General features: G+C 35.3%; 2 protein-coding genes across 6 annotated transcripts; both read right to left on the bottom strand.

Annotated features, from left to right (window-relative positions):
* Positions 1 to 3,425: 3,425 nt before the first annotated feature.
* On the bottom strand, positions 3,426 to 12,996 carry LOC112733279 (protein CELLULOSE SYNTHASE INTERACTIVE 1). 4 transcript variants are annotated; one of them, XM_072212472.1, is made up of 8 exons: positions 12,715 to 12,996; positions 12,004 to 12,172; positions 11,386 to 11,459; positions 8,122 to 11,179; positions 5,031 to 7,575; positions 4,321 to 4,775; positions 3,976 to 4,092; positions 3,426 to 3,867 (listed from the first exon to the last, which is right to left on the bottom strand). In XM_072212472.1, exons 2-8 carry the CDS (start codon positions 12,004 to 12,006, stop codon positions 3,685 to 3,687), a joined length of 6,435 nt encoding a protein of 2,144 aa, XP_072068573.1. In that variant the 5' UTR covers positions 12,007 to 12,172; positions 12,715 to 12,996; the 3' UTR covers positions 3,426 to 3,684. The 4 variants fall into 4 exon arrangements, with proteins under 4 accessions (XP_072068573.1, XP_025637976.1, XP_025637974.1 ...); XM_025782191.3 differs by having other exon boundaries at positions 12,004 to 12,159; positions 12,715 to 12,976; XM_025782189.3 differs by having other exon boundaries at positions 12,004 to 12,159; positions 12,419 to 12,855.
* Positions 12,997 to 16,121: 3,125 nt separating this feature from the next.
* LOC112733278 (MICOS complex subunit MIC60, mitochondrial) lies at positions 16,122 to 23,040 on the bottom strand. 2 transcript variants are annotated; one of them, XM_025782188.3, is made up of 12 exons: positions 22,469 to 23,040; positions 22,278 to 22,341; positions 20,865 to 21,554; positions 20,540 to 20,644; positions 20,287 to 20,439; positions 20,064 to 20,141; positions 18,331 to 18,423; positions 18,025 to 18,144; positions 17,570 to 17,647; positions 17,237 to 17,416; positions 16,776 to 16,877; positions 16,122 to 16,635 (listed from the first exon to the last, which is right to left on the bottom strand). In XM_025782188.3, exons 1-12 carry the CDS (start codon positions 22,477 to 22,479, stop codon positions 16,402 to 16,404), a joined length of 1,908 nt encoding a protein of 635 aa, XP_025637973.1. In that variant the 5' UTR covers positions 22,480 to 23,040; the 3' UTR covers positions 16,122 to 16,401. The 2 variants fall into 2 exon arrangements, with proteins under 2 accessions (XP_025637973.1, XP_025637971.1); XM_025782186.3 differs by having other exon boundaries at positions 20,865 to 21,557; positions 22,469 to 22,823.
* Between the last annotated feature and the right edge of the window lie 1,152 nt (positions 23,041 to 24,192).

The raw sequence follows: 24,192 nt of genomic DNA, 5'->3' as shown, positions 1-24,192 counted from the left end.
TTCCTCTTTTGTAAACGGTTCTGTCCAACACTCACAACTAAAATTAATGTGCAGTTAAAATTATTGCTCCCTATATACTATCGATTGCAATATTTCATCATCAAATTATAAATTGTTATTTTACATGTGGAGTACTTCTTTCACAATTTACATTTACGTGTTCCTCTTTTTCAAATTGTTATTCCACATGTGCAGTATTACTTCCGCAATTTACTTAGAATGGATTATCATTCTTTGACCATGTCTTATTCTCTTTGTTGTAGAAGGATTTGCAGTGGTAATGACAGACCGAAAGAGTTAATACCCAAAATTGCTAGATGAAAATCAACCAATCACTATTTAGTAAAATGTTTTAAAAAAATTAAAACAAAAAACTTTTATCTATTATTATTCAATTGAAACATCAAGTACTAATTAAATGCAATAAACATACATTAAAAGTGTCATAATAATAATAATTATAAAAAATTTCAGTTACAAATATTCAAATTCTACAACTTATACATATTAAGACTCTTACTACTCTTCATTTCTTAATCTCTTATACTAATTGTAAAAAATTTCTTAAATTTAATATAACATTTTTATATGTTTTTTATTCTCATTCATTTATTTTTTTATTATTTACATACAAAAAAACCGCAAGAAAAGACAAAGTGTAGCCATTAATGCAAATCAAAAAATAAAAAAAAATATAATTTTATATAATTCTAATATAAATAATTTGTCTTTTTTAAAAATAAATAAATTCAAAATTTATTTATAATATATTCTCTAAAATATTTTTAATATAACATTTATTAAAATATATTATATAATATAAATAATTTAGCTCTTCGCGCATTGCGCGGGTCTCACTCTAGTTTTATATACATTATTAGTATAATCACTGATTTGATTTACATTCTAGTTTTGAAATATTAATCTAATCCTATTTGGGGATAGATAAGGGTAGGGATGGAAGATTGATCTATTGTTTTAACAAAAGCTAGCATAATAAGGGGACTTCAGTTTCTAATATATTTTATTAAATGTAATTTTACACCATTAAAAATATTATTAATGACCAATTAATGATTATAAAATACAAAAGTTGATGGACATAGCATTTCTCTAAAGCAAATTTGATTTAAATAACTTCACCATCCTGCATGGCCCTTTTTATATAACATCAACACTATAGAAAGCTCTCACTTTTGGAAAAAGTAGGGTGCAAAGAGAAAGCAAAGCAAGGGTAAAAACAAACTAGAGGCGAAAAAAAAAGCACCATCAAAAGCATAGTAGGTGAGAAATGAAAGAGAAATATCCATCACAATACCAAAATATCTATACGCATGTAAGCTTGGTATTTTGTGATAACATCACTTATTCCAAACTTAAATTAATAAGTAGAAATATATTAACAATTATATATCTAATATATTCTTTTACAAAATAATTAAAACATCAACTGTATGTGCATATATAAGTTTATTTATTTTTGGTTTGCTTTGAATTTTAAATTTTTTAATTATAAAAAATTTAATACCATATAATAAAATTAAGTATTTTAAAAATTTAAACTAAATAAAATACATAAATAATTATATATTTAACCGTCTAAATTATTATCAAAAGCAATAATATTAATAATTAGAGGTAGATTGTTCAGATCCTGTGTGACATAGGCTTTATATAACATTTCATCAACCATCATATATATATATGAAGTAAGAACTTAAAATCTCGTACTACATCATTTGGTGCATCACCATATGATCATATTACATTATTGTGATTACGATTTGCATCATTTTGCAACGAACCATCAAAATAATTTGAACTTTGATGCAAAGTGTGAAATCACAAACAAAATGTTCCAAAAAATGATGAAAAGCTAGTTCATTCACCTTCTTTCATCACTTCTTAATTAATTAGCTAACTCCATACTCCCAGGTGAGGATATAAGAGGAAGAATAAGTACATACAACCACCTCATTATCAACATGGAAGTTCAAACTTCTAGAATTTTGTTTAATTTGTGCACACGAGTGGCACATGATTATGGATTTATGTCTATTAAACGTAGGAAAAAGCTGCATGAATATATTTTTCATTGTGAGTGCTTTGGTTCCTTTTGGATTGTAGATTGATTCTTTTTTGTTTATGAAAAGGAGACACTTTAATTTAGGAAATGGGGAGGGAAGGTGGCGTAAGAACACCTCTCTAGTCCTTTTTCATCATTCCCATTGCAAGCCACTTATACAACTTTTTAAGCTTCTTTCTTGTTCTGCTTCTTAATTCTTCATCACTTTTGTATGCTAAGACCTTTATTTTAACAAGCTATCTTAATGAAACTAATTTGATTGCTTCCCGAATTTCAACATTAAACATACAGATAATTTTAAATTACACATAATCTATTCAATTTCCATGTCATTTTTTTAATGCACCAATATAATGGACGACAGTGGAGAGGACGTGCATGATTGTTTTATGGAAAAATCATACTGATGCGCATAAACTCCAGTTTCTTTATTAAGTATATATAATAGCGAATACATTTTAATGTCACTTTAATAATTTATTTTGATTTAATATCTGTCACTCTCACATGTTTCAATGTCTCATTGTACTATATATCTTAAAAGTAATAATAGAATAAATTAAAATTGCTACTAATTAATGAACGAGTTTTTATGAACTGTTCATTTTGTAATGATAGAGAGAGAATAACCCAAAATTATTTTATTTAATTTAACATTTATAATTTTATACATATAATATTTATAATTATATAATTATTACTTCTAATATTACTCAATTATTCTAAAATAAATAATAAATACAAAATGAAATAAACAGGAATTAAGAAATACAAAATAAAATAATATTAAATTACTTTGAACTAATTGTCTTTCAAATATTTTTTATACCTTGCTAAAAATTAAATTAGTACATGGCAGCCTTAATTTATTATGTATGCTGTCTTCTCTTGGTGTTGAGAAAGAAAAATACCTTGACAATGCGCAACTCAATCAAGTTGGCTGCATGGTTATTTTTATTTTGTTGTAAACCAGTTGTGTCCACCAGTGAATAAGTTTGTTATTGAAAAGCCAATTAAATACATAAAAACTTGAGCTGGCACGCAATATTCAGCAAGATTAGGTGAGCGTATAATGCAATGAAATATTGGTTATGACAGAGACATAATAAACTCATAATTGGGCTATTACTGTTGCGATTAACATTTGTCCTTGACTATGCATAATGGCGTATGTCAATCATGTGTTTGCCTCTTATGATGCCTCCTTCAACTCCAAGAAATCAAATAACACGTTGGATTGCTAGTGTAAATTAGTATATTTATAGATAGATAGATGGCAAGATAGATTTATAATAAATATGAAATAAGACGTTGTACTTGTAAGGTAAGGCACCAAGAATCACAAAACAGACTCGGTATTTTTTCTTTTAAGCTTACAAATAACAACACACAAAGAATCAGACAAGAAAAGCCGAAGTAGGCCTTGATCTTGGTCCCACTGTTGTTTATCCTGAAAAACGAAGGATCAGCTTACAAAAGAATATTCTGACAAAAGTGAACTATAGCCCAAAAATAATAAAATACAAAGTGCTATATACACATGAAAAAATACAAAAATTTCTTCCCCAGCAAGTATGTAATGTTCCTAATCTTCCAATTTACTCAGCAGCTGCAGCAGCAGCTTCAGCAGCATTAACAATGGGCTTGTTAGACCACTGAAATTCTATTTCTAGATTCCTTGGGGGCCCACTTTTACTTTGAGGCAATAGAGCATACTCTCCAGCTACTGCTCCAAGCATTACCACACGATCAATTTGTATTGTTACTTTTCCAAATTTACTCTGTCACCAAATCCAGATCAAGATAGTATAGTTAAGACTTAGTTGAATATATTATCATTACTCATTACACTGCATTTAAATTAGTATAATGTTTTTGCACTCATTTACCTTTCCCACTTTGCTCTTGTTTTTGCATGAAATGTGAAGCTTCTGGCCTTTTGGAGGACTCTCAAAGGACCATGAAAAGCTCTCATCCCATTCTGGATTAGGGCCAGTTGACACCACCTGCTCAAGACATCATCATTGGATGTTAGTAATTTTATCATGACAAGCTTATACAGAAACCACATGAAGTTCCATCTGGAAGATCATTCACAAATTTCATATACATCATTTCAAATCAATCTGGAACTTTTAAGTAGCTCTAGATAGAATGCCATAGCTTGTTAAATTTGTGTACATTTGACATAGAGAGACAGCCCTGAAGATAGTAAATAACATAAAAATTATTACCTTTGTTTGCCTGGGTGGGGTGTTTCCCAATGTAAGTTTACAGTAGACACTTGGGTTTCCGACGGACTGCTTCATATTGTTACCACGCTTGATGATCACCACCAATGTCCCCGGCAAACACTGCAACAGAAATTCTGCCTTCTCCTGAAACCGAGGTGGGCCGGACTGGATCAAGTACTGCAGGAATGGAATAGCATCGGCAGCTGCAATTGACTGAGCTCTTGAGACTTCGGCAGGGCATGCCGACCAAGCTTGTCGTAGTAAAAAAAGTGCATCCAAAGCAGCCTCCTGACAAGCCTCTGAGCCTGTCTTTAAGGATGTAACCAGATGGGGGATGCTAAGTGTTGCTGGTTCAGTTGCTCTCAGTCGTGGGAAGTTGCTGAAGAGAGAATTTAAGGCTTTCAAGTACTCCTCATTCACGGTACCAGAGGCCCATAAATCTTTTTCAATAGCAGCTGCAAGAACATTAAACTCAACATGTTACCACATGAAATCAAGAGAGAAACAAAGGCAGAAGGGAAAGGTGTCCTTGTTTGGATGGTAAAAGCCTAAAAAATGTTCAAAGAATTATCAACTTCATGAGTAAAACCAGGATATTCTATTTGCAGATTTCAAAACTACATTCCTTGAAAAGAAAAGAAAAAAGGTGGTTGTAAGGTGCTCAATTGGCTAAATAGTGAACATTTCTTGAAAAGGAAAGTCATTATTACCAGTTATTGCTCTGACTGTTTCACTGGAAGCATACTCTTGAATTGTATTATTTGAGAAGAGAAGTTTAATGAACATTGCAGCCTGAATGGATGTATCTGGCTCACTTGAACTTATCAGATCCAATACAACCTGAACACCACCAGCCTCTGCAACAGCTCTCCTATTCGATCGACTATACATCACAAGATTTTGCAAAGCACAGATGGCCACAACTTTCATTTCTTCTGTCGGTTGTTCTTCGAGAACATTCACTAAAGCACGACATGCAGAAACTGCATCAGCTGTTCGAGCAAGACCTTCATTCTGAAACAGATCCCCAAGAGCTAAAGTTGCCAATAACCTTGCCTGTTGTGCTTGAGTTTGTGGATCCAAAAGGTACTGGGATAATGGTACAATGGCTGATTTAGTGACTTTTGTTTCTCGGATCTTTACATTGTTCAGCAATACTTCTAAGAGTCTAGCAGCAGTTTCCTCACACTGATGAGACCTTAGGAGCTCCAAGAGTGCCTCTATGGCACCACTTTCAGCCATAGCTACTGCACTAGTTCCATCATCACTTTCCAACACCAGCAGAGCATTTAATGCACCAATAACTGTGCTCTCTGAGCCAGACCGCAGCAACCTTACCAACACAGCAATAGGCACTTCCAAGTAGAATTCAGAACTAAATTGCAGAATACACGACAAAACTGAGGCAGAAGACTCCCATAAGGCATGCGGAATGGAAGGATCGGCCTGCAATATTACTTTGGAAATTTCAACAACGCCACCCTCTTTGGCAATTTCATTTGGCCATGTTAGAGCAATACTAACTAGAGCCTTTACAGCTCTCTGCTGCAATATGTGTATACCAGAACTAAGAACTCGTATAAGGGGACCAATTACTTGCTGTGTCACTGGATCCTTCTGAAGGTGTTCTTCTACAAGTAGATGCGAAAGAAGCTCAGCAGCCAGCTGTTGCACTGCTGGTATTGGAGAATCGAGCAAGGGGATAAGTGGTTCAATAACTTGGCGAGAACTCAATGTATGGTCTGCACGACACTGTGGATGTTCCAAGATATTAACCAATACCTGCAATGTGCTATGCAGACCTTCGGGCATAAATTCTTGTCTTGTCAGCAACATAAACAAGGGTTCAACCACTTTGGCAGCAGATTGTCCTTTAGCTATGGTAGCATTATTGGTCAATATACGCAACAATTCTGCAAACGCTGCACATAGATAATCAGGTGCTTCGTGTACGATGCTAAGTATGCTTTCAACCACTCCAGCTTTCACCATTTCCATTTTACAAGCAGGCCTGTCTTTTCCTAACTTGACTAGAGCTCTGGAAATGGCCTCATGTAGTAAATAGTTCCGACCATACAGTAGGCCGACAAGAGGAACAACTGCACCATGTGCAGCAACTAGTTCAGCCAGTTGCTCATCATCTACAAGCCTATCCAATGCCCGAACAACTGAAAGCTGAGCAGGACTAAACTCAGTTACAAGGAGAGAGACTAGTGGTTCGACACAGCGGGCAGAAGCCATTGTGGATCGAATCCTTGTGTTTCCAAAAAGTGCACAACATAATTCAGCAGCATCCCCCTTGAGTTCCACCGAACAATCCGATGAAAGGATCCTGCAAAGAACATCCACTGCATTCATCTCAACATCTGCAACAGCAAGTGCTTTTGATGGGTTTTCATTCAGTAACCGAACCAATGCAGCAATTGCAGCATGCTGCTCTCTCTCTGTACCAGTACTAAGAATCTCCACCAAAGGTTGAACAGCTTGTCGAGCCATCTCTGCATTTCTAATGTGATCAGCAGTGAATAAACTTTCCAAGGCTTTTGCAGCACTTAACCTGGCAGCTCTTCCTCCTAGCCGTAGGACAGCAACGAGTTGAGCAACAGCACCGAATGCTGACTCATGTTTTCGTATATCAGCAGTGCTAAACAGAATTCCTAGTAGATCTGTAGCAGCTTCTTCAGTTGCATCTTGTGGACTTAGTGAAAGATACTTCGTAAGTGCTTCTAAGGCTCCAGCCTCTACCATTATAAGCTTATTGGATGGGCAATCTCTACCAAGATGAATCAAAAGCCCGAGTGCTAAAAATGGGGCTCCTGGGCGATCTGGAATTGGTTTGAGCAGATCAACAAGGGCAGGCATTGCCTTCCGAGAAGTGGCACCAACTCTTATATCATCAACTCTAAACAACCTCTCAAGAGCAACTTGATCAGGATAACGCACCAACAAAAATTCTTCTGACAATTCCAGAAGATCATGAATATCAGTATCAGCACTGCCAAGCAAGGAGATAAGTCCACCAGCTGCACCAGAATTTGCTACAGACAGAAGCGTTCCCCTGCTACCGTTACAGACAAGGCTAGCTATTGCTTGTGCAGCAAAATATTTGTTTGCCAATTCTTCTGACTTCAATAAACTGGCAAGTGCTGGTACAGATTTTATGGTTGCATGTGTGCGTATGATATCTCTATCTTGAAATAATATTGCTAACAACAAAGCACAAATCCACATGCTGCTATCTTCTTTGTAGTCAATCTGCAGTTTCACCATAATGAAGCAGATAGAGGTTATTATACAGAAACAATCAATTAATAATTTAATTAAAAGTAAAAAATAATAATGACAGGGCTATAGGTCACACTTTCAGTTCAATTTAATTATTCGGCAAAATTTCAAGATCTTACTTTGTTTCGATTACGACAAAAGTTCATGCAAACAGTTACAGTGCTATATTATAACTAGGAACTTTCTTAATATACACTGAGATCACTGTCTCTTGAAATAGCATGTTTCAAAAATATAAATATGATTATCAGATGCATATTTGTAAACTATGTGCAATTCAAGTGACAGTGAGCATATGTAATGTCTATATTAAAGGGATGTACTGTGGAGATTTTGAAACTTAATGCAAGTTCTATAGGACTTGATATTTTGAGGATTGATGTTAATTTTGGAGCGCAGAAAAGAAGCTTCAAGGGAGGGGAGGTGCAGGGTTTAAAGCATAATTTGTAAATTACAATCTTATTATGATCAGAATCTGATTGGCTGAAACTAGTGTAGAATAAAGCACTTAAATACCTGGGAATATTGTGAGAAACAATTTGAGATCCTGTCAGTTAGAACATCAATTGCTCCAGCCTCCATTATGATACTTCTACTTTTTTCATCATGACAAGCAAGAATAGATAATAACCATATAGCTAAGTCAGCACCAGATATAATGGCCGTGCCAGTGTTTGATTCACCACCATTGGCCTCTTCTTGTGTACTCCTGCATATGCTGATTAGCTCCTTCTTGTCATCACCTTGATTACCCAGAGAAGGCTCTGCAGAAATAAGAATATCAACTAGAGATTGAATAAGATTAGCACACAAGTTTGATGAATTGAGATCCTCCATAAGTCTCTGATGATTTGCTTTTGCTGCAGAAATTAGAAGTGCAGCTCCCCCAATTTTGACCTTCACATTTGTGGAACTACTTATTCTCCTAGCTATTGAAGATATACATCCAGATGCAGTAACAACATTGTCACCTAAAACAATAGGTAGATCCTTGCATAATCGAGACAATATCTCAATAGCTTTATCCTGCAACATTGGTGCTGAATCAACAATAGATAAGACTATTGGACTTATGCTCTTTGGGAATTCAGCCAAAACTGCACAAGCCGATTTGTTCTGTGTGCTGGACTCTTCTGACCTGGACAGAATGGCAAGAGCTTCTAGAGCCTCTGATGTGGCAACAGATCCACTAATAGCAGAATCTAAGAAAGAAACTAATGCAAGAACAGTGCCAGCACGATTTACGCAATCGGTTACGTCAGAATCAACTTTCCGGGAATGTAAGAGGCGAGCAATTGCTGCAGCTGCATGGGCTTTTCCAGAGATTGTACCTTCACGTAATACTTTGGTGGCAGGCAAGATAACTTCTTCTGTAACAGCTTTTTCTGCAATTTCACTATCCAAAATAATGTTTGCCACAGCACATGTTGCCATCTCTGCAACTTCCAAAACTGAAGAGTTAGCGAGTGCAACTAAGCGGGATAATGCAGCTCTAGCAATAGCAGCTACATCCCTGTTTTCTTTGATGGATAGAAATATTGAAGCCAGGCAGTGTGAGGACTCCATCAGGATACTTTCAGATTCAACATTAATCAATTTCAGGGCTGAACTAAGAGCTTTAACAGCAATGCTACTTTCACGAATGTCTTTCCTTGATTCAAAAATTCCTGCCAGAGCTGATGCTGACTTTGCCTGAGTTTCTTCCTTGGTAGAGCTCAGTAATGCTATCATGGTATCAAATGCATCACTAGGAGCACTACCTTCACGTAGAATGTCACTAAGAGGCGCAACAGAAAGCATACTTCTCAAAGCATCCAGAATATAGATCTTAGATTCAGGCTGATCACTAGTCAATAATGCTGTAAGCTGACTGATAGTCGTAGTATCAGATTTATGAATTAAATGATTTAATGTCTTTGCTGCAATATCCTTCCCATTTGGGCTTCCATTCTTCAATAGCCACAACAAAGCAGGAACAGCATCAGCACTTTCGACACATGCTCGTATGTCTTCACTGTGGTTGCACAAGTTCTTAAGGATGGTTGCTGAGTCTTCCTTTGCTTTTGCAGATCCTGTCTCTAGAATTTGAACAAGTGGAGGTATACCGCCAGCAGCAGTAATGGCCCATTTACTTTCATCATTTTCATTAGTTAGAAGGCAAAGCAAGGCAACTGCACATTCTTGCTGCTGTTCTGATGAAAGCCCAAGAAGAGATATCAATAGTTGAATTCCTTCACGGCCTTGAATTGCACGCCATAGACTGGCTTCACCATTGCACAAGGTCAAGAGAGCTTTTGTGAGCTCATCTTGCACTTCATTGGAAGCCATTGTTATCAAACCAACAAGCAAATGTTTTGCACCAGAATTCGCAAGTTTAAGCGAGAGTATGGGATTTCCATACAAACTAGCAAGAGCTTCAATGGTCCGTTCCTGAACAAGGAATGGCAAGCGAGGTTTAAACTGTTTGAGTAATGTTTGTTCAACCACTGAAGGATCTGATGCTCTAGTAGATTCTGCCTTGTTATCATATATCATGAGAGCTGAAGCTAATGCTCCTAATGTGTCAGCAACCTGGCTAGGTGTGGTGCATGAGTCAAGGCTTTGACCAAGACTAGATATGACAAAAGACAAACCACCAGATATGTTTGCTAGAGCACACATTGCATTCTCCTGTAATGCTTGAGCGCACTCACCTTGCATGAACTCTTTGGAAGGAGCTATTGTTGCATTGATTAATGCAGGAATACCATTAGCATTTGCTATCTCTCTTCTTGCTTCTTTGCACTGGGAAGATAGAGACTTAAGAGCACCAGCTGCTTCAGCCCTGACAGAGTCATCATTACCAGGGCCTAATAGTTTGAGGAGTTGTTTTGTCACGTCTGCTGATAACACCTTTGAGCATGCAGATGCATCCTCCATCATAACAGAAGCAAGCAAAAAGCACACATTAGCTAAGGTGCCAGGCTGTCCTGTTGCCAGTAACTTGACTAATATGTCCACTCCTCCAGCTTGCATGGTTGCACCCCAGAATCCCTCGGTATTGCTGGCGAGATTTTTCAATGCTCCAGTCAATAAACTTTCGACTACATTTGCTGATTTCAAGCCCTTCTGCAGCTGCTGCCAGAGCACTGGTACAACACCTTCAGTTGAAAATATTTTCGAACCAACATGATCTTTCACACCATCTTGAGAGACAGCATAAATAGTCTTGGCAGCAGCAATTTGCCCTTCTGTGGAACTAGATTTTAGAAGACCAAGCAACGGAGGAATGCATCCTCCAAGCAAGACTTTCACCCTCAGCTCATTTTCTTTACAAAGGGAGCCCAGGACAGTTGCTGCCTGTATCTTTACATTCAATGAACCCGACCGAAGAAGGGAAACAAGTACTGGAACTGCTTGAGAGTGAGATCCAACAGCACTAAAAGCATTTTCTCGCATCTCTATAAGCTCCAATAACTGCCTTAAGGAATACTCTTTCTCGTGCGCAGAAGATGAGCTCTGGCGCAGTTGTTCAATGCACTGGGCAACGCTGGCTAATGTTCCATCTGGATCCTCCATGCTGCTGGTTCGATCCCTGCAAGTGCAACCAGTTAAGAATGTGCAACACCAAGGTTCTCAGACAAATTTGAAGTTCCTTAGTCCATAAAGAATCAATTCAGAAGATGTTAATTCAGATATATATACTAGAAAGTTGTCAGCATCCTAAAGGATAAAAAGTAAGTACACTTGGAATGTGAAAGCAAAACTAACGCAAGAGACATATTTGACATTGTAACCAACCTCAATCCCATCTTTAGAACAGAATGTGGAGTTGGGGGCTCTGAATCTTGAACCCTTCCGTCACCATTTCGTTCCTGCAATTTAAAGTGACAGCAGAGAATATCAAATTTATATCTGCATGTCTCTCAGTGCTTTGATTGATCAAATTGACTTGCTAGCTGTATTGACACGACTAAATAAACACTAATATCAGGAACAATATAGAATCCTAGGCTTTTGTTTCTTCTCCCTATTCATAATGCCAAGGCACAGTGTAAAATTCAGTAATAAGCTCGATTATATTAACAAGAAAATGTAAAATTTCGGAATATATAAACAAATGAAATAATTTCTTCTTGATCTTTAATCACTTAGGATGGGATCTTATTGAAGCACAACAGATGGAAATCTGATAGGAAGTAAAATCATACAGCATTATGACATGTTGGCAAAGAACCACACAACAATATAAAGGTTATTTGCACCGTTAAACAGAACTATCTATGATAAATACTTGACCAGTAGACCCTTCTAGCTATAATAACTACTATTATTGTGTAGGAGTATGATGAATTCATGATATGAATCTGATAGCTGAAGGCACAAACATGGAGAAAACATGAAAATTATTGGAAGTACCATATCATTTGAACCATGGGAACTGCCATTGCTGGCAGGAACCCTCCAAGTCACTGTGGTCGCCAGCTTGACTTCAATTCAGTATCACTGCCAATCAGATCAGCCCCAGATCTGCACTGGAGACACACTCAGAACCTCATTCAAATCCCCCAGCAGCTGAAAAGAGAACCTACCATCAAATTAAAGCTTCAACAAAGTCATGGGCAGAATATAGATCACAGATACAACCGTGAATTATAACACTACATAAGCAAAGCAATAATGCAATTATGCAACACTGAAGGAAGCTCATAAATCTGACAAATTTAGACCCAAATTGGACAAGTCATGCAGAAAATGATGGGAGATCAACAACCCCAGATGAAAAGTAAAATGCTTTATAGAATGTTAGTGGATGAGAGATCAAAGAGCTTACAAGGAAATGCACGAATGGTGGGAAGATGAGTGCATGAAAGTGAGTGAGAGAAGAAACTGAGGAATGGTATTGGGAATTGGGAAACTGAAAGAGATGAGGGGGGTATAATGGGGATGATGTTGATGCAACTATCAAATTCTAATGTATGGGGTTTCGTAGAATAGAAGGGAACATCAAAAGCAAAAAATAAATAAAGAGAAGATGCAACAACACACTTTGCTAGCAACAAGAATAACAAATATTATTACTCAAGCTTTTTAAAAAATAAAAATGGTGTTGTTTTGTTTGGGTCTTACGTTTTGCTTTGATTTTCTTTTTTCATGGAACCGTGAGTAAAAGAAAGAGAGTAGCGGTTGTTTTTGGTGCTGCCGTGATTGGACATCATCCGCATCCACCGACAAGTACCAACAGCAAGACTCTTACCACTTGACAGCTACATTCATTAACCGTAAAACTGCCAACTAAATATCCATTAACACAACACAACTTGCACATCAAAATAATAGTTACACAAAAAATGAATTAAAAGAGTATAATTGTAGCGTCATAATGTTTGTCAGGGAATTTCTTTCAAGTTTGAAAGTTAATAACGAGTCGCTTCCCTCTTATATAACGTTGATGGTTTATTTATTTAACAATGTTATACATGATTTTAAACAATTCCCATAAAATCTTAAACTAACGATTAATAACAACAACAACGGTTTACAAAAAAAGACAAATAATTAACTGGAACCAAACTCTAATAATGCATCACATGGGTTTCCTAAATAAACATGGAAATTGTTCAGTAAAATGAAGGGCCATTTCCCCAAAAATGTAAAATAAACATGTTAGTGTATTAATAGCCGTTCCGTTAAATTGACAATAACAGAGTGCGACTGTTGATCACAACAAAACAGTACTACATTAGTATTAGTATAGTAGTAGTTATATTTAAGGCTAGAAATGAGTGGAGCTGAGTCGATTATTTGAATTAGACTAAGCTTAAGTTCGACTCACGAAAATTAAGTTTGGCTTACGGTTCGACTCATTAATAATTGAGCATATTTTATAAGTTCAAGCTCGATTCCACAAAAGCTCACAAAATGACTCAATCTTACAAGTTGGCTCAAATAATAAAAATATAATCTATAATTCTATATCAATAAATTATAATTTATATATATTAAAAAATATTAAAAAAATCAAATTTATATATTATTAATCTATCGATTATAAATTTTTTATTTATATTTTACATTAAAATTATATATAAAAATAATAATAAAATTTTAAATAATTAAAAATAATAATATATATATAATTATATTACTATTATATATATATATATTAAATTATTAATACGCATATTTTATATATATTTAATCTATATTATTATATATATATAATTGAGTCACCTCATAAATTAATAAATTAAATTTATTTAAATTTAAATTTGTTTTATTTAATTTATGAACTTAATTTTAAGTTTAAATAATCTAATTTTAAACTCAAATTTAATTCATTAACTTATAAATTTAGTTTATTAAATTATTAACGAATTAAATTTAGACTGATTTATAAATTCACTTGACTTACTTCAAACACTAATTATATTATAGTACCTACACAACTACAATTGATAGCATAAAAAATGTTCTCATTATTAGTTGCGAGAGTTAGACAAATGTGAGGTTGAAAAGGTATTATTAATTTATTAATTATTATTTGGACCAGCTAGAATAGCAACTGGCAAAAAATGAGGTTGGAATTGGATATCAATATAATATGCAATCAAATCAAGGGGCAAGTAACGAGTCATGTTATTTGTAGCTGTGCCCCTTTTATGATCGGGACTCTACACCGCATCAGTATAAGGTGGATTTAATCTTAATTTTATTTGTTGTTAAAATTTTTATATAAATTAAATTTTATTTTATTTATAGATTAAAAATATTTTAACGTTAATTTTATCTATTTTTAATTTCTGGGTATTTGATTTTATTTGTAGATTATTAAAAAGATATAATATTATTATATAATTTAATAATAATTTAAAATAAAATTAATTTTTATGTAAAAAAATATATATTAAATTATTATTTAATAATTTTTTAATGATTAAAAATTTTTTATATTTAGCGAGAGATTTTTAGTTTAAAATTTACTTGAAATATATTTTATATAAATATATAATATATAGATATATAGGTTTTGGGTTGGTCAGGTATAATTGAGACTCAACTCGCACCTTATCTGACCCATACAAAAATTATACCTGCACCCGTATTCTACCACTGCAAAACTCGTACCTTATCTGATCCGTACAAAAATTATACCTGCACCCGTATTCTATGCACCCGTATTCTACCACTGCAAATCGAATTGACAATCTTACCTGACTGGATTAGAATAAACTGGATACCTGCAGATAAAATGTGCATATTATCAAAAATTAAAATTTAATCCGCACCATATTTGACCTGTATGAGAATCATACTCACATCCTACTCTATTTGTTATGGATCAAATTGACAACTCTACCTAATTGAATTGGGTCTGATTGGATATCTACAAGTAAATTGCATGTTGCTATCCCTACATCAGCATCCATATCAGCTTCCTAATACAGCTTTAATTCATAATAAGTTAACCTCAATAGTAGGATTTACCGTTACACAAGGAACATCTTCTCCTTTCACTAATCCTATATTTCATTCACTTTCTTTCTTTAATTCACTACCTACGGTTTTCTACTCAAATAAACTATTCCATAGAGAAGTTGATATGCTACCAATCATGATTGAGATTGTAGACACGTTAGTCGTTACTCTTGTCGTTTGAGGGGCTAATAATACAATAATCGTGTTCACGTTCTATCATTTGCACAATAAAACTTTTTTGGGCCGTGCAGGTCATGTGACGATGAAATTAACTTGCTTACACTGATTCTTATAAATAAGATAATCACATGCTTTGTTTGAATAAAATGCAATCGTTTTTTAATACATGCGAGTTTTTGGCCATCTTTTGGACTTACACAATTAATCAGAGGGCATATATAAAAGTTCGAAAAAATAATAGTTTGAATAATTAAGCTGAATCTAGTATTGCACACTATCAGCCGAAAACAGTACTTTTCATTCCTCTATTATTATTATTTAGCCCAAATAAATAAGGCTATGAAATACAAAAATGAAAATCTCGTTAGCTGAAATAATAAATAAACAACTTAAATTAGTGGAGTGAACTAGTGTTGAGAATTTCAATCTCTTGTGCATAGAGTAACTACTTAGTTTATTGGATTAAGAGATACCATTGAAAAAAAATTAGAAATTTCTTAGTAACAGTAAACAAACTTAGCATTGAATACTGGTAATGTAAAATAAAGGAACGATTTTGGGACACAGGTTTAGACTGGCACGATCAAATCTGGTTATGTAATGATAACAAATATGTTTTCTTAAACTCTGCTTTCAAGGAAAAATACAAAACGCTGTATAAAAATTATACTTTCATTTCATTCGGATAGCTTGACAACAATGATATTGATACCTTGTGAGTTGTGACATAAGTGGAATTCAGCTATTATATACACCACTCGTTAACTCGTGCATTGGATTCAATATGTAACTGAAGGAATAGCTGACTAGCCAACTAGGTATTATCACTCTAGAAATCATTGAGAAGAATGCATGAAATTCAAATCAAGATACACATATTTGGCATCCAACCTTGTCCTGGTAGCCTGAGGTATATTATTAAAATTTCCATGTGACCAATGCAAGATTTCTGTCATTTTGGGGTAAGGAAACGGAAATTATACAGACTGAAATTGGGGCTACAAATTTCAGCAGCTATGGAACATAAACAAGAATGTTATCCCTTTGGGTCAACAATTCAGGAACCTCCCGGTGGCATCCTCGAACTATGTATAAACTCACTCTGCAGACTTGGGTACTAAATCAACATGGCATATGTAAATATTCAAAAATTGAGAACTATGTAAAGCTAATAGAATTAGCATAGGATTGAAGGAAAACAACAGCTTGCTCAGAAATAGCCCTGTTTCTTGCTTGCCTCACCCAACCTTCAACAACTTCTGCAGCTTGGGTGCCTCTTACACTCTCTTCTAGTAATTCGGCTGCTTCAACAAGTTTTCCTTCAGCCAAGTAATTCTCAACTTTATTAATCACAGATTCAATCCCTTCGCCAGATTGGTCAGCTTCCTTAACCTGAATATAAACCAGTGCCAAAAAGAAATAAAACTAGTGAATTATCAGAAGGCAAAACAAAAATTTTGTCCAAATAGTCAACTGACCCACAACCATTTTCACATGAAGCACAGCTTTAAATATGTCAGTTATCTACATACCTTCAACCAAGATGCCATATGTGCCAAAGAATGGGCCAATATACCACCACCTCCTGGTGGGAAGAAGCTGAAGTGTCGTAATGTCCCTTTTAAGGAATCAAACTGCAACAGAATAGGCACAATATCTAAGGCATCCAAAATTATGTGTTTTCTTTCAGAATTCACATGGTAACAGACAAATGCAGTTCATATAATTACACTGTTCAATAATTCAAGAACTTTCTTTGTACTCAATCCTAGTAGTGTTTTGTATAAATGCTGAATGTCAAATCCACATATGACATAAGCATATAGAGTATTAAACTTTCAGCAGATCATCTCAAGTAAAAGATATGCAAGGTCCAAAATAATAACTACTATAAAATATTAAAGAAGAAGAATAATCAACGAAAGAAAAAAATAACAAATTTCATATAATACAAGTGATCAAAGAAAAGCCAACAAGAGGAAACACAACTTGCCTTCTGCTTTAACTGCAGTGGTGTTTCTGTGCCATTGTTTCGAGTCTCTTCTGGAAGGGATGATAGCACTAAATTCAAAATTGAATCTTTATCCGTGTCTTCAAGAGAAGACTGCAACGATGCTATTTCTGTCTGAATTGGCAATCCTTTGGAAAGTGCATCTTCCAGTGCAAGAGCTCCCTGCAGGATTCATGCACAATCAAAGAAATGGCGAAAAGCTGATGAACAGAATGCAAAATAAATAAATAGAACATAAACAAATATTTAGCCATTAAATTCCTTTATACTAAATATAGTAGATAGAATCAGAATGAGAAAACTGGGAAAACTTACCAATGCAAAATGCTGAGCAGCATGACTTTGACGAGCTTCTTCAGATCGAGCATAAAATGCCATACATAAGGCATTGATCTAGAGAATTGGAGTGCAAGAAATTTCTAATCTAGTCAGATTTCATATATGTTTAGTGAAAGAACCTACCATGTAAATGACCAGGCAGCATTGATTTGCAAAGAATGGTGAAAAATAGATTATGAACTGTTTTAAATAGGCATAAAACGGCTTTAGCCGCAACTTGATGTCACTTTACATGTTACACTAATTTCTGGAATTTGATGACAGAACTTACTCCAGAAAATTTTAATCGAACTTATAAGAAGCTATATGGCTATTATTTTTCCATGAGCCTCCACACGAGTTCATATCCGCTTCATAAATTAATTGAAGTAAATTCTTAAAAAGTTTAACTTATTTAAATCTAGTTTCCTTAACTTAAAAAGAAGGCTCACATTAATATTTGCTTCAGCCATTCTTTCAATTTGGGCTGCCTTCTCTTTTGCTATGGCTGCATTTAACTCTGCCTTAGACAATTCCTGAGCTTTATTCAGCTTGATTTCTGTTTCAACTTCCTGCAATTTCCAAAGACAAACTTGAGTTTAGATTTTAAGTTTTTAACAAATATCATCTAGTTTATAAGAATAATAATAAGAGTAAAAAGATAGTAGAAAGAGAGAAAAGGAAAAGGGGAAGGGGGGGGGGGGGGGGGGAGACAGTACTTATACAGTTATATTACCAACAAAAGTCTAAATGTGTACCTTCTGTTCAAGTTCTGTCTTCAGTTTTTCCTCCATCTTTTCTTGAAGTGACTTCATAGCAAGGACCGCTTTTGCTCTTTCTCTTTTTAGCTCCTGCAAATAAATAAATAAATAAATAATAGTCATTGTTATTAATTTAAAACGAGAAAAGAAAAGAACAGAGGAAAGATAATGACTTGGGGCCAATCTAGATATCACCACTCATGAACTTTTCTTAACTTTTTTGGAAGTCAAAAGTTGGAATTTTAACTTTTGTACCATTTGACTATATAGCTTATACATTAAAGAGTCATTTGTTGTGCTCTGAGATGTTACAGATATTCTAACTTATCTTACTGCTCAAAATGCACATTTTAAAGCACTAAAAAGAAACGAGTAAATGGTCAAATTTGTCCTGAAAGATCACTCGTTCTCCAAATTGATCCCCGAAATATTTTTTTAATCAAATTTATCTTTCAAAGATTTTAAGTTAGTCACATTAGTCCTTCTGCCACTTCCCTTGCTAATAGCGTCAAAATTTGCTAATGTGACACCACACTAACCACAACACACACTTGGCTAACGCAATAAGTTTATGCAATTAGATCAAATCAACTCCAAATTGAGGGGACCTTGAGGCATTGAAATCCCTCAATTTGGAATTGATTTGATCGAATTTCATAAACTTATTATGTTAACAGCCAATTAGAACAGTCAGATGTATATTGTGGTGTTATTTAACGTACCATATCAAAATAACAAAACAAACCTGACAAAATGAAGAGTCGAATTTGATTCCAATCATTACTATGAGAATATGGATCCACCTTTTAATGCCTTTTTGCAAGAAAAGTACTTTTAATATTTTACCTTTCATTATATTTTTATAAAAGAAAAAATATTTGTGCAGCTTGTTTGAATAAGCTTATAAACCAAATAGCTGAAAGCCTAGAAGTGACTTTCCTTCTGTGTTTTTTCTTAAAAAGTACTATTATTAGACCTGCCATACTATTGAGTCAAACCCAGGATAGCATGGTATTGCTTAAATTGTCATAGGGTAAAGTATTATTTTGGTCTCCAATGTTTTGGCCAAATCCTAATTTTGGTCCCTAACGTTTCAATCGTTTTATTTCAGTCCCAAAATGTTTCAGACGTCCTATTTCAATCCCAAAAATTTCCAAACGAGTTCAATGTTGTCCCATCATTAAATTTGATATGAACAATTAGTGTATTGAAGAGACAAGAAAGTAAATCAACCCACCAATGATAATCAACGTAAAAGCTTTTCCTTTGATTTTGAAGCATTGATGATTAGGATTTAGGGTTTATTTACAAGAAGGAAATCGAGAAGAGAAAATGTTATAAAAAGGTTTTGGTAATGCTTTTCTGATACGGAAGAAGATATGAGTAAACAATAACATTAATGTCCACATCACTCACTGTTAATTATTCGTGTCAAATTTAATGGTAGGACAACATTGAATCCGTTTAAAACTTTTTGGGATAGAAATAGGACATTTGAAACGTTAGGGACTAAATTAGGATTTGACCCAAACATTGGGGACCAAAATAGTACTTTACCCAATTGTCATATTCACAAACAAGACTAAGTAAATGTGTTGAATAAAAAGTGCATACATCGAAACAAACACTTAATCCATTATACATGACTGTTGACTAGCTCTTGTTTAGGAAACTTGGGGCAGGCTTACTCATTCCAACCCATGGACTAGAGAAGAGAAAAACGTGTTCACCTTGTCCAACAATGCAGCCTCTTCAGCAAGCATAAGTTCCCTGGCAGCTGCCTCTTTCAACTTCTTTTCATATTTTTCCTAACAAGAACAGCATGATATGCAGAAGTTAATATAAAAAAGTTCATCATCATACTAAACAATAAAAAGCAAAAGACACAAATACAGGGAAGATTTCAGAGATTAGACAGTAAGTCATAGAAATGATCCATGATATAGCCCAAACCTTCAACACTTTCTTCTCTTCATTAAAAACATGTGAATCTAAGTCAGCCTGCCTTTTTTCCGCAGCATGAATGGCTTGTATGAAATCAAGAATCAGTTTCCCATCCTCAGAAATATATCCACCTTGCAATCCCTTTGTCGCACCATTAAGTGCCTGGTATGTAAACACATTATCTTTAACCCATGCGCCATATCAAAAAATAAATATAGCACCCAGAAAAGGGGGGAAAATCTAAATGTGAGATTTAAATTACCTCTTTTTCTACAGAAAAATGGCCGTAAGTATGGTTTCTTCCATTCCTTAAATGATATTCCTCAAGGAGACCAGGTTGATGTTCCCTATCTTTATCCAATGCATTCTATAATAGAGTAATAAAGGAAAGATGTTTTAAAAGCAATGTTGATGTCAATATTCATTTAAGGAAACAAGGAAAATCCTTGGGTAATGTTAGCTGTTAACTGAATCATTTCATAGGCACACATTATACTCTCATAGTGAAACTGTGATTATTACTAAGAAGGCTGTAGTTTTTATAGTGATTAAACCTCAATATTAAGCTACGGAAAAGTCATAAGTACCTCTCTTCTCTCCTCCACTTCTTGTTGTTTTGGTTGAATGTTTGTCATCCCATTTTCATCCAGAGCTGTACTAGTCTGTGTGGATGTGGATGTGTGTTGTATTCCCTGTTCCAATCTAGGGGCAGTAACAGTATCTGTGCTTCTTATGCCAAAACTCCCTTCAGATTGCACTACAGATGCTTTACTTTGATCATCAGATGTTAGATTGCCTTGAGGATGTTCAGGCCACAGGTTTTCTTTGGTAGGAGCAGTAACATCTACGGCTATATCGGATTTGTCTTGCTCTTGAATTGGCTTATCACCTTTATCTTCTTTCGCATTTTCTAGCTGTGGAAAATGATTATCAACCTTCTGCTCTGCATGCTCTGACACAAGATTTTCATTGTTAGATGTCTCCCTATGAGGTGAAATGAACTGGTCCACTGAAGGTTGTACATTTTGTGAGTCTCCATTGGTATCGTTGATCTGAGCTTCCTCATGAGCACCAAGCTGCTCTATTTTAAGATATTTATCTAAATAACCAGTTTGGTAAGCTGCTAGAAAAGCAGCACCTAAAGCAACAGTTCCAATGAGAAACTTTGATGGAGAACCACTAGACTCTGGTGGTTTGCCTGTAGAGCCAGGAGCAGGGGCAGGATCTGGTTTAGATGCAGTTGATAATTTCTTTTGTGATGATAGATGTGAAGGTATCTGCTGAATTAAATGAAGAGATTTTTGAAGATAAATTAGGAAAATAATATAATAAACATGGTTTAAATGTTCTTTTTGCTTCAAGTACAGATATAGTTAAGGATCCTCTATTACCCCAGAAACCATCAAACGAAAACATCCTAAGAGTACCCTAAAAGCTACCTGACTGAGCCTTAGACCCCAGCCTATCGCAGTATCGCTTCCAAACCCCTCATCATACTTAATGAGCTTTCAACTATCCTAATTTCTACCTGTAACCAATTCCACATTTTACAAATTTGAGAAATCCTAATCGCTCCAATGTCTAGCATTAGACGGTTCATGTAATATTTTTCAAGTTACATTTGGTGGTGGCTGACTGTGTGTTAAGCATGGACAATAAAATAAATAGGAAATAAGGATGATATTAAAAATTATTTGGTCCTGTTGAATGTAGTTAAAGTAGAAGTAATGAGAATATGACATACTTATGAAAGTGAATTAGCATGTTTATTGACCAAATGTTTTTCTTAAGTTAATAATCAATCCATGATCCAATGCCTGTTCTAGGTAAATTATTATAAGTGTAAGACCCAATGGTTGAAAATTAAAATCCAAAATGACAAGACTACTAGCATATGGGACAGAACCAACCAATTCCAGTGCCCAAATTATAAAAACATATATATGAAACTGAATTCCAAGAATGGCATCGAAAATAAAGCTTGAACAGAACACAGGCACCTGATTTGCAACATATCTAGGGCTCCTTCTGAGCGTTTGGCGAGAAGATATTTCCAAAAGCGACCTGCAACTCGCACGAGACAATGCATTCAAGGTTGAAACCACGGCCAATGAAATCAAAAGAGCGGGTAAGAAAGAAATACAAAAACAAGAATAAAAATGGTGAGTTCGTTGGATTTGAAGAGGCGTACCTCCGCAACATGGCAGTGAGGCGTGGGTGGCTCTGAGAGGATTGAAAACGAGAATGCGCCCCAGGTATACGAGGAAATGACTGAACCAGATTAGAGGAGCTGGGTTAGATGAGTCTGGAAAGGGCGTTGAATTGGAGATCGATAAGAGTGTGTTTGTGGATTGATTGATTGATTGGCGATTGCCGTGTTCCTCTACTACTGCAGTCTGCTGTCGATTCTTACTGCAACCGGAATAGGAATACAACACAATTTTGCAGTTTTCCCCCAAACTTTTCAGGTGCTTATTATGTGATTTTAATAGAGCTAAGTCTCAGAGTGGTCCCTGAAGTTACACTCGCGTTTTCTAGTAGTCCCTAAAATTATTAATTATCCAAATTGGTACCTGAAGTTAAACGCCGGAACTCAGTGTTGTCCTTCCGGCACATTTCCTCCAGGTGGCGTCATCGGAAAGCTGATGTGGCTAATTTGGTGACACGCGGGCAAGGCTAACGGCTAGCTGAGGTGGAAGAACGAATTTTATTGACTCAATTTGGTCCCTAATTCGAAGTTTAAAATCCCTAATTCCCAAATCTGAAGATCAACCTCCAGTGCCCTTCTCTTCTCTTCTGGTCTCTTCCGTTGGTTTCTCTGCAGCATCTTGATACCCAGACGACAATGGCTAGCGCGAGCAATGCTGCTGGAAGTTCGAACAACCCACGATCGTTTGGAAGCATCATGAGAAGAATGAACAGGAATAGGGATTCGCGTTTGCCAGAATGGTGCAGATGCGGTTTGAGACCAGTGCTGCGATGGTCAATGACGGATTCTAATCCAGGGAGACCCTTCGTGGGTTGTCCAAACTACAATGTAAGTGGTTGTTGTTGTTGTTGTTTGCTGTAATTTTGGATATAAATTTGGTTGATTCTTTTACCTTGGTGCAGACTGTAGGCAAGAAGTGGTGTGGTTTGTTTATGTGGATTGATAAAATTCTTGAAGAAGATGTGATCACATGTGATGGTAGAGCAAGCCCTTCAATTGACAATGAAGAATGGAAGATGAAGTTTGCTTGGAAACTTGGAAGATTAGAGTCTGAAGTTAGGGTTCTAAAAGTGGGTGGAGTTTTGGTGTTTGTATTTATGCTGCTGGTTACAGTAGCTATTCTTATCTTAAAGTTAGATAGGCAGTTTGGCCAATTGTATCTGGGAAGAAACACATGAATTATGCATGTTGTTGCTGTAGTTGTACCTGTTAGTTTGTTTAAAAGAAATAAAAATTAAAGTGATTGAGACTAGTGTGCTTGCATATGTTGTCAATAAAATAGGAGTTTATAGTGTTTGGAAAGCATCTTAATTGCATATGAGAGTGCAAAATAAAACCAAAAATCTGTCACAGATCTCTTCAAGAAAGTCATAATTCATATTTCATATTGTAGTGATTACATCCAAAATAAGGCATTATAAAGCCAGAACAATAGTCACCAACTATATCAGAGTTTTCAAAACATAAGTGTCATAAGTTTTCAATCTCCAACACTGGAATTGTAAGCAAGAAAGCATACACAGTACATTACTTCAGCAAAACAGAGAAATAAAGACACCATACTGTCCCTAAATACAAAAAACTAAGTCACTAATTCTTGGTTCTGGGTGGCTTGAATCCCGGATTAGGCACAAATCGCATTGCTGGTAGATCCGTTGCTGTTTCAGTGCTTGCAGGCTGACTGCTTGTTGGGAGAGTGCTTGCAG

The sequence above is a fragment of the Arachis hypogaea genome, chromosome 13 (genome assembly GCF_003086295.3).
Source record: "Arachis hypogaea cultivar Tifrunner chromosome 13, arahy.Tifrunner.gnm2.J5K5, whole genome shotgun sequence".
NCBI lineage: Eukaryota > Viridiplantae > Streptophyta > Magnoliopsida > Fabales > Fabaceae > Arachis > Arachis hypogaea.
Note: the sequence above shows the minus strand (reverse complement) of the source record. Positions and strands in the feature narration are given on the sequence as shown.